This window comes from Grampus griseus (assembly GCF_964374135.1).
Source record: "Grampus griseus genome assembly, chromosome: 10".
NCBI lineage: Eukaryota > Metazoa > Chordata > Mammalia > Artiodactyla > Delphinidae > Grampus > Grampus griseus.
Window position 1 is genome coordinate 28,198,497 of NC_139004.1, and position 16,872 is coordinate 28,215,368.

The 16,872-nt window shown below is 46.4% G+C and overlaps 1 protein-coding gene across 1 annotated transcript in view; it reads left to right on the forward strand.

The window, feature by feature from the left end:
- Positions 1-210: 210 nt before the first annotated feature.
- TNFRSF21 (TNF receptor superfamily member 21) overlaps positions 211-16,872 on the forward strand; it is a gene marked incomplete at its 5' end in the record, with an annotated part of 64,397 nt that continues 47,735 nt past the window's right edge. Inside the window, one exon of the mRNA XM_082664615.1 lies at positions 211-297. Coding sequence (XP_082520741.1) covers positions 211-297 — 87 coding nt within the window. The remainder of the gene's footprint in view (positions 298-16,872) is intronic.

The following is a 16,872-nucleotide window of genomic DNA, read 5'->3' on the forward strand; positions in this document are numbered from 1 at the left end:
GGGCAGGTGCTGAGCGCCCCCGGAGCCTCCCTCGCCGCCTCCCTCCTCTGTCGGGCTGTCCGGCTGCCGCAGTGCACATGGGGTGTTGGAGGTAGATGGGCTCCCGGCTCGGGAGGCGGCGGTGGATGCGGCGCTGGGCAGAAGCAGCCGCTGATTCCAGCTGCCGGGGGGCCACGCGCCCCGGGCGCCCTGCGAGCCCCGGGCTCAGCCATGGGGATCTCCGCGAGCAGCAGCACCGCCCCGGCCTCCTGCAGCCGCATCGCCGGAGCCACGATGATCGCGGGCTGCCTTTTCCTGGTGAGAGCTTGGGGTTGCTGGGGGCGGGGGGGGGGGGAGCCGGGGGCGGCGGCCGCGTGGGAGCAGAAGGCACCGCGCTCCGGGAGCCGGGCGGGTCCTCGGGCCGGGGCTGCGGGGGGCTGGGGTCCGGCCGGCTGGGTCGGGAGGTTTGCGACCGAGGGAAGGCAACACAGCGGAGGGCTCGGACCGGGTCATTTGGGGGAGCCGTAGGGCTCAGCCGGGACTCCGGAATGAAGGCGAATTGTTTTCCTTGCAGTCTGGCTGCGCCGGGCGAGGTGCGGGAGGTGTCCACCGGGCTTCCTGCGCATTTCAGGGCTTCTCCCCCTCCTCGGCCCCTCCGGGGGCCTCCACCCCCTCCACGCACCCCCACGGCCACCGGCCGCTGCCCCCGCCGCGTGGAGTGGGGCTGGGGCCGCGGGGTGGGCGCCGAGGCTGGCGGCGGCCGCCGCTTTGTTGCAGCTGCAGTGTCATGTCGGGATGCTACCGCAGTGGGAGAGCGCGGGACCTGTGCGCGCCGGCTCCCAAGACCGCCGCGTGCATCCGCGCCTAGCGTTCGGCGCGGGCGCCTCGCCCCCTCCCCCCATCTCTCCGCTTTGGCTGGGTGGGTCCCGGTTTCTGCACGCCCAAAGAAGAGCCCTGAGACCCGCTCTGAGGCGCCTCCAAAGCGCCGGCTTGCAGCCAGGCAGCCAGCGCGTTGGCACTTGAGTGGGGGGAGGGGGAGAGAGCTCTCCATAAAGGAAGCTGAATTTTCTCCAGTCTTTCCTATCGCTCGCTTACCTGTGGCCGGGCAGGTGAGCCTGAAGGGTGAGGCAGCTTCCTCCTTGGGCACTCGGTCTGCATTCAGCTCCAGGGCGTGCTCTGTAGGTAGTCCTTCTGTCACTTATCTGGTCAGAGCCTGAAAGCACCTTTGACCCAAAACTTATCCCCAACTTCCCCAGAACCCTTCCCCTTCTTTGCAAATGTTGGGGGGAATGGGATGAGTTAGGGGGAAGAAAGTTGACTTAAGATCAAGCCCGAGCCACCACAAGCTTCCCGTGCATATCTTTTTGTCTCCTCAAGGAGGATGGAGATTCTTAGCTAAAGGCCGAACAAAAACAAAAAACAAGAGCCTATTTTCATGGCAGGGCTGTGTCAGGGAAAGGCAGGCTTGCTGTCTCCTTCTCGCAAAGGGCTTAATGCCTGGCCAGCCAAGATCTCTTAGATCCCAGGGCATTGCAGTTGCTATGGCCTGGGAATTCATCCTACAGACACTCTGGTTCCCTGTGTGAGGGTGTGTTTTAAAGGGGAAGAGAGAGACTAAAGAAAAGTTCGGTGCTGTTAGCATTTATAATGAGGCAAGTCCCAGTCTTCCTTCAAAGACCCTTTTCTGCCCATTTTATAGAAATGGCAAAGTCAAGATTTTTATCGTTGACTCAAGGGTAGTGGGTGATGAGCGGTAGAGGGGGAAGGTCTCTTAAAGCAGGGAACCTGGATTGGACAGTCTTGGTGTGGAGAAAAGCCCATCTAAGGCCCAGGGAACATTGATCCTAAGATGAAGTAGGTTCATCCTTCAGCTGCCTCCTGGTCAGCCTTAGATCTACTACTGTGCCCCACTGTGTGCCACCCCACTACATGCCTGTCCGATCCCTCCAACACATCTGATCATTAAGCTCCCCATAGAGCCCATCTCTGGGTTAAGTCTTAAGTCAGTGCAGTATTTCATTAACTTTCCATTTCTGCATGAGATGCTTAAAGTAAGGTCAGAACGTAATCCAAGTGCAGCTTGCTTTAACCTCCGGAGAAAGAGCCCAGCTCCTTTTCCGAAATCATTAAGTCCAGTTGACCTAAAAATTGTGCACTGAATTTGCAACTGAAGACTTGAGAATGTAAGTTTGGCTGTCTTTAAAAAAAAAAAAAAAAAAGAAATTTATAGTCATGTTTAGAAGCAATCTCAAGATATTAACTAAAATGAGTCCTTATTCTTCTGCTAATTATGATAAGAAAGGTTCCACTTCAGTTCACCGAATGGCCTAGAGTTGACCCCTTTGTCCTGAAGGGAAATTGAGAGGGTGGACCAGGGGTCACCAGGGTGGGGAGGCAATGTCTTTTATTTTTCCCATTCCCGCTCTGCAAGCTCCAGTCCTCAGCCCAGGCATTGTTACTGTATAAAATGATGATCTCATGGGACTTCCCTGGCTGTCTAGTGGTTAAGACTCGACGCTCCCAGTACAGGGGGCACGGGTTCAATCCCTGGTCAGGGAACTAAGATCTTGCATGCTGCAAGTCACGGCCAAAAAAAAAAAAAAAGATGACCCCATGACATCGTTATAAGGATTCTTTATCCCACTGGGATTCTTGGCCATGTGAAAATGACAGACTCCAGGTACTGGAGCTCAGGTAGACACGGAAGCACGCTCAGAACACTGCCGGGGCCAGTGGGGAGATAATGCCCTACCCATTCGTTGCCGTTAGCTTCAAAAATAATAAACCCAATAAAATGTTTTTTTATTATGGCTTTCCATCACTCTTCTTCTTTCAAATATCTCCTTTTTTGGGTGACAGTGTTTGTTGTTGTCATGATTTTTGACAATTTCTTTTGTGTGATGACAGGCTAACTGAAAGAGAACTTACTATAAGCTTTAAAAAATCTTTATATAATATATAATATATATACATATAACATATAATATGACTATTATTATTGTATGTGTCAGGTGCTTTATAGAGAGTATCTCTCTTACTCCCAACATCTCTGAAGCAGGTGGGATGATTTCCATTTTACAGTTGGGAAAATGGAGGCTGCAAAAACTTCATTGATTGTCCTGGGCCACCCAGCTCCCAAGGGATGATGGCACTGGAGCTGGGACCGAGGACAGCCTGACTCCCTCTCCCACTTCATGCCTCCCTCCTGTGCCACTCTGCAGGTTTCACAACTCCAAATTGCCCGATGATGAAATGTAACAGGAGAGAAGGCTCACTGGGGGAGAGTTGAGGCTGGTGGTTTGGTCTGTTGCAGGACGTTGATGAGAATTACACCAGTGCCTTTGGAGGAAAGTGTTTTCGCTGCTTGCACTTCTGTCTCTGATGCGTTTATTTTTGTTGTTGTTTTTTTTTTTGGCCACACCACGTGGCTTGTGGGATCTTAGTTCCCTGGCCAGGGATTGAACCCACGCCCTGTGCAGTGGAAGCACGGAGTCTTAACCACTGGACCGCCAGGGAAGTCCCTGTTTCTTTTTTGTTTTTAATTAATTAATTAATGTGTTTATTTTTGGCTGCGTTGGGTCTTTGTTGCTGTGTGTGGGCTTTCTCTAGTTGCGGCGAGTGGGGGCTACTCTTTGTTGCAGTGTTCAGGCTTCTCTTGTTGTGGAGCACGGGCTCTAGCCTCGCGGGCTTCAGTAGTTGTGGCTTGTGGGCTCTAGAGCACAGGCTCAGTAGTTGTGGCGCACGGGTTTAGTTGCTCCGTGGCATGTGAGATCTTCCTGGAGCAGGGCTCGAACCCGTGTCCCCGGCATTGGCAGGCGGATTCTTAACCACTGCGCCACCAGGGAAGTCCGAAAGCCCCTGTTTCTGATGCGTTGAGATGTCTGTGTGATATTGGAAAGTGAACCACACACTGAAAGGCAAAATATTGCGTGTTTCAGGGCTTCCCTGCTGAAGCCCACACGCCTGGAGCCCATGCTCCGCAATAGGAGAGGCCACCGCAATGAGGGGCCCCGCACCTCAGCGAAGAGTGGCCCCTGCTCGCCGCAGCTGGAGAGAGCCGCGCACAGCAACGAAGACCCAATGCAGCCAAAAATAAATAAATAAAATATATTTTTAAAAACCCCAAAAAACAATATTGCGTGTTTCAGGCCAAAAGTCTGAAGAGCAGATAAATGAGACCTTAAGGTTTGTGCCGGAGTTAAGGAATGCCCTAGAAGGGCTTGCCCAGCATGACACAACACACTCAAAGGTGTCTCTTGCCCTCAGGGAGTTGCTTTGACTGGACAGATAGAATATTGGCAGTGGGACAGTCAGAAGAAGGGAGCCGTAATTGATAAGGAAATGAGGTCTGAAATTTTAGAAACCACTCATCTGCACAGATTATGAATTCCAGATAGGACAGTTGCTGTAAGATCCTTCAGCTGTGCTAGTCTAGAAAGTCCCAAGTATGGTGTTTGTCAGTGTCTTTGAGACTAGATGTCTAGCTTAATGCCATCTCCTGACCTTTGCTTATCAAAGTTAATTTGATAATTTGATAGTACGTTTGGTGTATAAATGCACATGGCTATCAATAGTGCTGGTTGGGTTTCACGTGTTCAGAAAGAATCAGTGGATGAATGTACTATACTCAAAGTAATACACAAAATGGGATAGATGTTAACATCTTTAAACTACTTGAAATAATTTTGGCTTTTAGTCTGAAAGTCAGAAGAAGAAACGTCTTCCTACTCTCAGAATGATATCTAGTAGCCTTGGTAGGGAAAGTGACTTATGACTCAGAAGAGTAGGGAATGCAGACCTGTCCCGGAAGGCAGGGTTTCTCATGTACCCCGGGAATCTCCCATCCCTGTTGTCAAAATTTATAGAATGGGATCGAGCTTTCTCATCTGAATTCTCATCTCAACTGTTTCTAAAGGCATATGGCTGAATCTGTCTCAGGCCCAGTCCGAAACAAATAAACAAACCTACCGTGTAAAGAAAACACACAGGCGCACCAAATCAGCAAGAAAACGATTCCTTGTCATGGAATGCATGCTACCTTAAGTTGAGGAAGTACCCGGGACTATATCGGCATAGGTCCACCAACCGGCTAGATTACATATTTTCGTGTGGCTAAATTTGAACAGAGTCTTTCAAGCTGGATGTGGTTAGCACAGTTAATGCTGTCTTTTCCAGCACTGTTTGCAGAAGGCCCCTTTCTCCAGGTGGATGGGGTGAGTGTGCGTGGGTTCAATCTGCTTGTAGATCAGAAGACATCACATTTCACATTACACGTGACTCCATCTGTGAGGATGAGAGGTAACGTCTCTTCGGAGATTCCATAGAGAAGTTGCAAATGGGTTTTGTACTCGACCGGCCCTTTATAAAGCATTCAAACTATAATTGGCTCAAGTAGACTTTAGTGTGTGTGTGTGTGTGTGTGTGTGTGTGTGTGTGTGTGTGTGTGTGTGTGTGTGTGTGTGTGTGTGTGAGAGAGAGAGAGAGTGATGGGAAATGGCCAGCTGCATCATCAGATCATTCAGGGGCCAGTGTGCCTTGAGTGACTTTTCTTTCTGTCAACTGCCATGCTTTTTTTTCCGGTAAGCACTCGCTCTGCTGGCCCTCTTCCCCCAAGCAGGCCTGGCAGACTCTGGTGATGCCAGGTCTCCCGGCAACTTCCTGGAAAACTCAGGTGCTTCTCTTCGGTGACAAGAGCCTCTCATCGCCCTTGGGCGTGTGCCCGACGACCATTTGGTGTGATGCAGTCTGGAACATGAGGCGCAGCTATGTCTGACAGAATGAAAACGGAAGCCGTGATAGGAGTTAACCTGGTCCCCAAATTGAATCCCCGTTTAGCGGTAGCGGGACCCTGGGCATGACTGTTGCTGGGATAGCAGCTGCTGAGCCTCGATTCTTCAGGGGCGGGGTGAGGTCGTGAATAAATACTGGCCTAGCCCCAGTGTTTGTATTTGTCAAATACCAAAAAGTAAACAGGCATCCTAAATCGGCTTGTGTGCTGCCACCTGGCTACTCTACCACCTCCCATTTCCAGCCTGAGTCCAAGAGGAGAGGAGCCAGGCAGAGATTATAAGTAGGGAGGAACCTGGCAGATGTTTAAGTGTCTGCTGAACGCTCACGAGAGCTGTAGAAACCTGGCGCTCACGGACGTTTAGGCCGTTGCTTGAAAGCAGTGGTGACCTCACGCTTCGTAAGAGCTGCTGAAGGCCTCCAGGAACGGTCCGTTCTCCTGGCTTCTGGCTCTCTGGAGTTTTTCCACATGTTAGCACCCTGGCCTTGGAGATGATGGATGCTTGCAGTGGTGGGAAAGTTGCGCTCAGGGGGTCCTCAAGCAAGGGTGGGACTGGGCGGGGCATGGGTGGGGAGTCGGGGCAGCGTGCTATAGCCCCATCTTCTCACGGCGAGCGGGGGCCACTCTTCATCGCAGTGCGCGGGCCTCTCACTATCGCGGCCTCTCTTGTTGTGGAGCACAGGCTCCAGACGCGCAGGCTCAGTAGTTGTGGCTCACGGGCCCAGTTGCTCTGCAGCATGTGGGATCCTCCCAGACTAGGGCTCGAACCCGTGTTCCCTGCATTGGCAGGCAGATTCTCAACCACTGCGCCACCAGGGAAGCCCCAAGGCTTCATTCTAAACGAAAAAAAACAAAACCAAATTTAAAAAAGACGGGGCTTCTGGGACTTCCCTGGTGGTCCAGTGGTTAAGACTCTGCACTTGCATTGCAGGGGGGCAGGGGTTTGATCCCTGGTCAGGGAACTAAGATCCTGCGTGCCACATGGCGTGGCCAAAAAGTTAAAAAACTAAAAATAAAAAAGAGGAGGCTTCATAAACGAAGTCACAGCAAGGCTCGTGAGCTTATCTTGATATAATTTTTTTTAATTTTATTTTATTTATTTATTTTTGGCTGCGTTGGGTCTTCGTTGCTGTGTGTGGGCTTTCTCTAGTTGTGGCGAGTGGGGGCTACTTTTCGTTGCAGCACGCGGGCTTCTCATTGCGGTGGCTTCTCTTCTTGCGAAGTACAGGCTCTAGGCACATGGGCTTCAGTAGTTGTGGCACGTGGGCTCAGTAGTTGTGGCTCACGGACTCTGGAGCGTAGGCTCAGTAGTTGTGGCGCACAGGCTTAGTTGCTCCGAGGCATGTGGGATTTTCCCGGACCAGGGCTCAAACCTGTGTCCCCTGCATTGACAGGCGGATTCTTAGCCGCTGCACCACCAGGGAAGTCCCGATATAATTTTCCGTTTGCTCTTTGGCCACCAGGACTGCTTGGTGGCTCTAGTTCTTGGAGCCATTTGCTAGTCTGTTTTGGGAGAAGGAGCCTGAGTTGAATGGATTTAGGAGAAAGGAAAGGAGTGAGTTCATGGGTTCTGGAATCCAATGAGCAGTGATGGCTTTAAGAGGCCTTTGGCCCTGACAGCCCAGAGGGAAGGAATAGTAATGGCTCTTAATATGAATCATCGATGTTGGTATCGTTAAGCTTCTATTTATCGAGCATGTTACCATTGACATTGTGTTGAATACCTTCTACAAATGATCTCAATAAAACCTTGAAGTCCATGAGGTAGTAGCATTAGTCCCATTTTGTAGGAAATGAGGCTTAGGAGAAGTTATGGTCAAGCAGTTGTCAACTGCCAGAGAGAGAGTTCAGATCTAGGCCGACCTGGCTTCCTACACACTGCTCTTCCTGCCAAGATGTGGGTAGGGCACAAGTAACCTTAATTGACTGGAATTTTGTTTCCCGTTAAAGGAATGCTTTTACCTGAGAGTCGAACATTCTCTTTCCACTGGGTGAGCATTTCTGCTCCACGATGGCATTTGGACGTTTAGCCCAAAGGGCTGATTACAAAGTAAAAGCAACCTGTGTGTGTGTGTATTGAAAGGGGAGGGCATGGAGCCATTGGCAAGCATTTTCCTATGGTGTGATTCTGACAAGGAATGGTGCTATGGTTAAGATGGAAAGATACTCCTGCACATTGAAATGTTATAAATAGGGAAAAGACGCTTTGCTTTCCTGCTCCTTGGGTCATTTTGAAAAATATTTGCTTAGTGAGTAACAGTATGACACGGGTTCTGCTTAGCATGGCAGTTTCAACTCATCCTGAGAACTTGAGGACCTCTTGGGCTTTTTTCTTTGCTGCCAGCCTGAGTATTTGTATAGGATCAGTGCATGGGTTTGCCTCATCTGTTATTAGTATTTTCTTTGTTAACTTTTCATTTCAGGTCTCTTAGAAACTGGTTGGGCTCCATGATTTGCGTGGTCTTGTAGGTGATGTGTTTGTGTTTGGCTTATCACACTTGTAGCGCTCTCCTAAGCAAGGTTTTCATAGATTGTAGGTGCTGAGTAGACTAAAGAAAGGCATAAGGGGAGAAGAAATGTTATCACTGGTTCCAGGAAAGAGATTGGCATTCTGGTTTCCCAAAGAATCCTTTAGAGACAAGACCATAATCTGATATCAACTTAGGTATGGCCACTTCAGCATAACCAGGGTTAATAGAGGCAAGAGGATGGGAAGGGGGAAAAGTACTCAAAGGCAAATGGTGACAGGTTCCCAGAATAATCTAACTGGGCGTTAGTCACTCCTTGCTCTTCCTTTACTTCTGGACGTCCATGGCTCTTCTCTCTTTGGTTGAAATCTTGTGTACCTGGTCCAGGAGAAATACGAAATCGGACAAGATCTGGGTATGCTTCCCTCCCCATGTGGGATGCTCAGGGCCAGCGTTACTCCATTTCAGCTTCTTACTGACGACAGACAATGTGCTATTCATCTTTGTGTTTCTGGCTCAATGCCCTGACACATAGTAGTTAAGCAATAAATGATTGTTGAATGAATTCCAGAAGGATTTTGCTGTAAACTAACTGTTCATTCATTCTAGACAAGTTAGAGGGTAGTGAGAGCTTGATCTATCTCTCAATACTTTGAGCTACATCTCAAGGGTATTTGAGTTACTAACAAGGAACATTTTATTTATTTATTATTATTTTTTTTTTAGCCACGTTGCACCGCTTGTGGGATCTAAGTTCTGTGACCAGGGATTGAACCTGGGCCCGGGATTGAACCTGGTCCCTTGGCAGTGAAAGTACGGAGTCCTAACCACTGGACCGCCAGGGAAGCCCCTTCCCAATTCATTCTTATTCTTGGATGTTACACAACCATTCCTGTACGGTTAAAACTAATATGTACGTGCTTGTGCTCTGCGTTTCTTTCTGTAGCTATTTTTCTGTGATCTTACAGGGACATATTTTTCACTCATTTAATAAATATTTATGGTGCATCTGTTAAACATCAGGCATTGCTAGACTCTGGGTATGTGATGGTAAAAGGCTATTAATGGGTCCTCCCTCTTGAAGTTTATAGTTTATCAGGGAAGACAGAAGGGTTGATATTTAAAGACTAATCTTCTGAAAGAGCAGAAGGGTGAATATTCCAGTAAGAGGGAACAGCACGTGGAAGGGCCCAGAGGTAGGAAAGGGCCCACGTGTTCAGAGACTGGAAAGAAGGCCATTGTGGTTGGTGCTCAGCGAATAGAGGCAGAGGGAGCATGGACTGAGGTTGAAGAGGTGGGCAGAGGCCAGACTGTACAAGATCTTTAAAGATACGAATATGTCAGGATATCACTCAGAGTACAGTGGGAAGCAGGGTTATAATATGGCTTTAATTAGATTTTTTTTTTTAATAGATCACCGTGGCAGTTCTGTGGAAAATGGGTTGGAAAGGAGAAACGTAGATGCAGGAGGCCAGTTGGAACCTTTTGCCATAGTTCAGGGGAAAGATGATGGTTCTGGGGCGGTGGCAGTGAACATGGGGGGCTACCAGTTAGATCTGCAAGAGTTTGAAGAGAGTTTCCTGATGGTGAAATACGAGCGGGCAGGTGCGGTGAAAAGAAAGCAGTCATCAAGGCTGGCTCCCTGGCACCGTGTGGCTTGTGGGATCTTAGTTCCCTGGGGGGCACAAGTGTCGAAACTATGCCCCCTGCAGTGGAAGCTCGGAATCCTAACCACTGGACCGCCAGGGAAATCCCATGACTCTCCGCTTCTTGAATTTAGTCTTTGATGGTCTGATTCCTTTGAAGGGGAGGCTGGGGAAGGAGTGGGTGGGATTGGGGCACCCAAAGTTTGGATGTGAGTTTGAGGTGCTGTGATTTGTGTCAGTGCAGTCTTCATGCCCGCCAGTTTTTAAGTCCACCTCTTCTCTGGTTGGCCGTTTGTTGAGTCATCCCCCTGTTGTTGGACACTTAGGTTATTGTCATTGTTTTCCTACTGCAAGCGAGCAGCAGTAATAGAGTTGTCTCTGTACAGACGAGCTGCTCTTTTCCCTTTTGGGTTGTTCCCAAAAGTGAGGTGCATTTGAAGTGTATTCCCCAAAGTGGAACTGCGGGGTCGCAGGAAATGAATGAACCATTTTATGGCTCGTGCTGCATGTTGCCAGATTGTCTTTAGAAAGACTACATTCATTAAGAACATCACCAGCAACCTATAAATGTACCTTCTACCCCACAAGCCTGCCAACGTTGAAGTTTCTCATTTTAATTTATTGATGCTGCTTTAATATAGGCATGTAAAGGTCCTTGGTTGTGCAGATTTGCATTTCAGTAGTTGCTAGGGATATCATCAATTTATCCATGGGATAATTTCCCTTGTAATGTTTCTGTCTCAACTATTGAGTGGAATTTGTGTTAACCTCCTTTGCATTAATTCTTTACATTTTTAGTTGTAAGCTTTTATTAGCTATATGTGGCATATATTTTTCCAGTCTACTTTTAATGTTTTTATATTTCGTAATGCAAACATTTCTGTTAATGTTTTTTTTTTCTTTTTCTTTCTTTTTCTTTTTTTCAGCCGTGCCGTGTGGCTTGCAGGATCTTAGTTCCCTGACCAGGGATTGAACCCGGGCCACGGCCTTTAAAGTGTGGAGTCCTAACCACTGGACTGCCAGGGATTTCCCTCGGTTAATTTCTTAAACCTATTTTCTGAGAGTATCAGAAAATGAGTGTATCTTCTTTTGTGTCTGAGAGTATCTTCTTTTTTGTTGTTGATTTTTGTTTTCATAGTCAGACATTGATCTCTTTTTTTTTTAACATCTGTATTGGAATATAATTGCTTTACAATGGTGTGTTAGTTTCTGCTTTATAACAAAGTGAATCACATAGACATATATCCCCATATCTCCTCCCTCTTGCGTCTCCCTCCCACCCTCCCTATCCCACCCCTCTAGGTGGTCACAAAGCACCGAGCTGATCTCCCTGTGCTATGCGGCTGCTTCCCACTAGCTATCTATTTTACGTTTGGTAGTGTATATATGTCCATGCCACTCTCTCACTTCGTCCCAGCTTACCCTTTCCCCTCCCCGTGTCTTCAAGTCCATTCTCTACGTCTGCGTCTTTATTCCTAGACATCGATCTCCTTACAGATGGGCTAAATCAACTATTGCTATTACTTTAAATTTTATATTTGATCTTTTTAATGTTGGGTTTATTAACCTTTCTGGAATTCAGCATCATGTTGGTGGTGAGACCTACATCAGTGTGTTCTGCAGAATGTTCATACTCCTAGTGTGAGTAAAGGATTTCATGGTCAAATAAGTTTCACCATTTTCTGCAGCCCTCCCTCTGGGCCTCCTGGGGCCATCATCAGGCTGCCATTAATTGTGCCTCTGCAAGACAGGGCGCCAGTCAGGAGCATTTCCTAAACTTTTAGACCAGGGGTTGGTGAACTTTATCTATAAAGAGCTAGATAGTATTTTCGGCCGTGTAGACCCTGTGATCTCTGTGGAAACTACTCAACTCTGCCTCTGTACTTTGAAAGCGGGACCTAGGCAATGCCCAGAGGAATGAGTGTGGCTGGCTTCCAAGTAAAACTTGATTTGTGGACACCGAAATTTGAATTTCAAATGATTTTTTTCATGTGTCACAAAATTTTATTCTTCTGTTGATATTTTTCCCCAACTATTAAAAATGTAAAAGCCGGAGTTTGTTCACCGGTGTTGTAGACCCTAGAATCGGGAACCTCTGACTTAACTTCTTCTCCCTTTGTCACCAGTGTACCGACTAGTAACACATCCTTCCTCCTCTGTGTTTTCTCATTTGCTGTATAGTAAGTTTATCTTCTAAATCTGTTTGGAAACGCCAGTTGGTCCTTGCTTGTCTTTTACGTCTTTGCCATGCGGTCTGTATGTTTTGTTCTGTGTGGGCTCCTAGCCTAGTAGGGTGTGTTTTAGGATTACAGTGTTTTTTGTTTTTTTTTTTAATCTAGAGTCTTTGACACACTTATCAAGAATCGGATATTTTCGTGGTTTTTTTTTTTTTTTTTTTGGCCGCACCTCACGGCTTGTGGGATCTTAGTTCCCCACCTAGGGATGATGGAACCCGTGCCCTCTGCAATGAAAGCACGTAGTTCTAACCACTGGACCTCCACGGAACTCCCGTGTTTTGTTTAGTTTTTTAATAAAAAGGAGGCTACATATTTATTCTTTAGTTAGTGTTGTAAAAAAACAGGTATTATTTATTTTTTATTTTTTTATTGAATGAAAGTTTCTTTAAATTCTGTAGTGCTTTACAATTTTCAAAAGTTTCATACACGTGATTCGTATTCATATAATCCCATAGTAACCCTTTTTCCCCCATCCCTGTATTGCTTCTCCCCCTTGCCTCTTTCCACTGGTAACCACCAGTTTGTTCTCTATTGGATATTTATGTTTTAATTGAGGTGTTTTAAAAAGTTGTCTAATCCCAAGGGACTGAAGCTAAACTAGAGTAAAATGACAGTAGAAGGAGTGATGATTAAAATAACTAACATTCATGGAGAACTTCCTTGGGTCTTGCGTGTTCTACCTGCTTTATGTGTGGTAACAATTAATTGTGAAAACAACCCTAGGATTGTTATCCTATGTATTATTTTTACTGCATTATTATTAAAATTATTTAATTGTATTATTATTATCTCCATTATATTAATGAGGAAATGGAGACACAGGTCAAACCACTTCCATACCCTCCCCCCTCCTCCCTCCCCCCCTGCCACCCCCAGCTCCAAATCAGGATCTGGTAGAGCTGGGCTTGCTCAGATGCTTCAGGCTAAATTAGGTTTTGTTTATACTTTCAGGCTGGAGTTGCTGGCCTGGCTGGTGGTGTTAGTTTTGCCTTGGTTTATATGAGGATTCTATAAATTCTTAGTGAGCCCAGAGGCATGTTTCCCCTACACCTTTACCTGTCTTATTTATAAGTTGGCTTCTCCACGTAGGTGGGGTCTTAGCCTATAGAATTAGCCATCCGTGATGGATGGAGGGAGATGCGTTTCTGTGGTCCAAGGCCTGAAGGCTGAGTACACACTCTTCTGCATTGTAGGTTCCAGGGAAGACAGCATCCGGGTTAGTTCAGTCTTGCCCATTTTTTTCCCTTTTCCCCTGTGTCCCCCGAGCTTGCCTCCTTCCGGTCCTGTTGTCAGCACATTCTAGCCTCAGCATTCTCTAGATCTGCCAGCTTTAACAGCAGTCCCTGCTTTTACCCTAGCAACAGAAGGCTTTTTTATATCAGAGAGGATAGTAGACAGTGCCAGAGCCAACCACATTTATATAACACAACTGAGAACAGGTCTGTCCGTGCTTTGTAGAAGCTTTATTCCTGGTGCCTTTCTCTTTGTACATTCTTTTTCTTTCTTCAAGTCTAGAGAATTCCCAGCAGTCAGTGTCTTGCGATTACAAATTTAATGTGATGCTGAAAATAAAATGGTCAGAACTTCTGGGGGTGTTTCTACTCTGCCTGGTTTTTGCTGTTTGAGCATCTATTAGTATGTCTTATAGTCACCATCTCAGGAATAACTTGGTTCCCTTTTCCTTGTTATCGTAACCACAGTAGCGGAGATTCCTTTTGATGTACTAGTTTTAGGCAGCATTGAACCATTTTCTATAGCAAACTCACAAGTGGTCTTCCTGCTGATCCCTTACGAATAGACAAAAGTTTATCACTGTCTTGAGTTTGCTCATTTTCCATGAAAAGTGATTGGAATTTGATAGGGAACAAGAATGACATAAACACGTTGTACTTATAAACTGCGTGGAATTTCTTCCCCATTTGTTTGAAGGACGACGTCACGGGATAAGAATTGTTAGAGAAATAGGCATCAGTATTCTGACATGTATCAGCACAGCTGGTGCTTCTTGGGTCCATCTCTGTGCCCTAGAGTAGAAGCGATATAACAGGACAGGTGTGATGTGTATCACCAAGGTGAGTGTGGAGGCCTTTATAGCTGGTCGTTTTAGAGCTACCTCTTCCCTCCTTTGAAATTTGCTTTGTCTTGGGTTTTCCCTTTTAATCACTTCATAAGTATTTACAGTGCTCCCATATCCTGTACAGTTTGGGGTGGTACACTGATATTTGCTCATTTAACCATGATTGGTGGTGAAGTAAGTGTCCTAAGTACATGAAATTTTTCAAATAACTAAAGTTGAAGCTAAGATGGGACATAGGTGACTTGCGGAGAATAATCTCATTACACTGCTTATAATTCCAAGCACCAAGTTAGTGTAATCTTTTTATGAAATGAAGGGGAGGTATTTTAAATTCTTCGTTACATTTGCTTGTCATCTTAAGCACCACACAAAGCATAATTCTTATAAGCCAGTTTTGGTTCTGTTAAAACAGAGTGATATCCTCAGGGGCTTTGGAGGCGAAACTATTTGCCTTTCCACCGAAAGGTGCCAACCTGCTTTATCTCTTGAGTGATGATGGCTACGTGGTGGAGGCATTTTGGTTTTCTCTCACTTGCCTTTATATCCGTGCTCATGCCCAGCAACCTCTTCCATCCCCACCTTCTACTTTGATGCTTCTAATTACTTACGGTCTGCAAAGCCATTCATTCATTTAGCCAACAAACCCTCGCCAGTTACACCACACATTGGGTACTGTCCTCAAGGACTTGGAGAGCATCAGAATGTAACAGAGTCTATTCTTATCCTCATGGAGCTTGTGGTCCAGAGGGGAAGACAACACTAAGCAGATGAATGTGTACAAAATAAAGGTAGTCGTATAGGAAAAACAGGGATGAGGGGATGGATAAACAACAAGGTCTTACTGCATAGCACAGGGAACTGTATTCAATATCCTGTGATAAACCATACTGGAAAAGAATATGGAAAAGGATGTATATATATGTATAACTGAGTCACTTTGCTGGACAGCAGAAATTAACACAACACAATATAGTAAGTCAACTATATTTCAATAAAATAAATTTAAAAAAATAAAACATTTATTAGCCTAAAAAAATGTATATGAGGGGAGAATATGAGACCAGTTTTAAGTTGGGGAGGGGAGGGCAGGGATGGCATTTCCAAGTAAGCCCTAACTCTGGTAAAGGTTTTGCATTCCATCGTAAGTCATGTGGGGAGCCATTGAGAGTTTTAAGCAGGAGGTGGAAGGATCAGATTTGGCGTGTCCGTTGCAATGGGTGTCAAGAAAGGAAGCCACGAACTCCATGCTCTGCTGGACTCTCCGAGGAGGTATGAGTGTTTCTGTGAGTGAGCTCCTGGTCCCTGAATTTTTTGACATTTCTTTTGACGGCTGAGCACAGGTATTGGCAGGCTTCTTCTTTTTTTTTTTTTTTTTCTTTCCTGTAAAGAGCCAGATAGTAAATACTTTAAGTTTGCAGCCATATGGTCTCTATTGCAACTCTCCAACTCTGCCGTGAATAACACGAAAGCAGCCATAGACAGTACCTGAATGAATGCCGAGGTTCCCATAACACTCATTTACAGGAACAGGGGGGCATGTAGCTTGCTGACCCTTGGCTCAGAGGATACGTTGTTTATCATTTCCCTGATCTTCGTCACAGGTGGTTGAGCAAGGAAGGAAATGCAATCTACGTGGTTGACCCTGGCCTCGGGCTGCTTATAATCATTATGGGAAGATAAGTATGTACACTGAGGAAGCCGTCAACTAACAGTACAAGGCAATGTGTCCGTTAGGCACCAGCACGATGAACAGAAGAAGCAGCGAATGTGTTGAAGAGTTTGCTCACCGGCTTGGCATCTGGGTGTCTAGGAATGGTTGTAAAGGCTTCATAGAGAAGGTGGCACTTGGTAAACAATCACAGACACCTTGAAGAGGTTAGAGTTGAATACAACCGAGTCCAACCTGATAATTTTACAAGCATGTAAAACCGGGTCCAGTTGATCTTAAGGCAGAGTCTGGACACGAACACGAGTCCTCCGCTCTCTAAATCTTTGCCCAGGTATTCGTATTTCAGGTCTGGTGCTCTCGTAGGCTGAAAATACGTATCTAGTAAATTCATAGTAATAAAGAGGGGAAGGAGTGAGAGGTTCCTAGTTCTTTGGTCCTTGAAGCAAGGGGTTGTCGAAAGACTGAGGGCAGCATAGTTGTAGCTGTCGTTTGGGATGAGGAGGAAAGAAGAGGGAAACTGGGGTGTTGTGTGGGAAGGGAAGGAGGCGAAGACGGATTATAGAAAGACACATGCGTACACTGACACATGGACAGAGAAGCAGTCTACGTGTCCTTAGTAGGAAGTATCTCTATTCTTTACCACGCGCATGTTCAAAGGTATAGCCATACTGTTGAAGAGAGCTTGACCGTTATAGAGAAGGAAGTACCTATGTGTTCAGACAGGGAAAGATTTCGGTGATGCAGTATTAGAAGGTGAACAAAAGCAAGTCACAGAATAGTGGGTGTGGCCTGCCCCCTTTCTATACGTAAACCAAACCCAAACCCAAAGTAGCTGAACTGGCCAGCTGAAAGCATGTATGTGTGTTTTATGTGTAAATGCTCAGAAAACGGTCTGGAATGGTGCACACCAGAATGAACAGTGCGTTTCTCTGGGGAATGGGTGGATTTGAGCAAAGACTTAAACATTTCACTCTATTTCATAATTATTAAAATTGTGACAAGAATGTT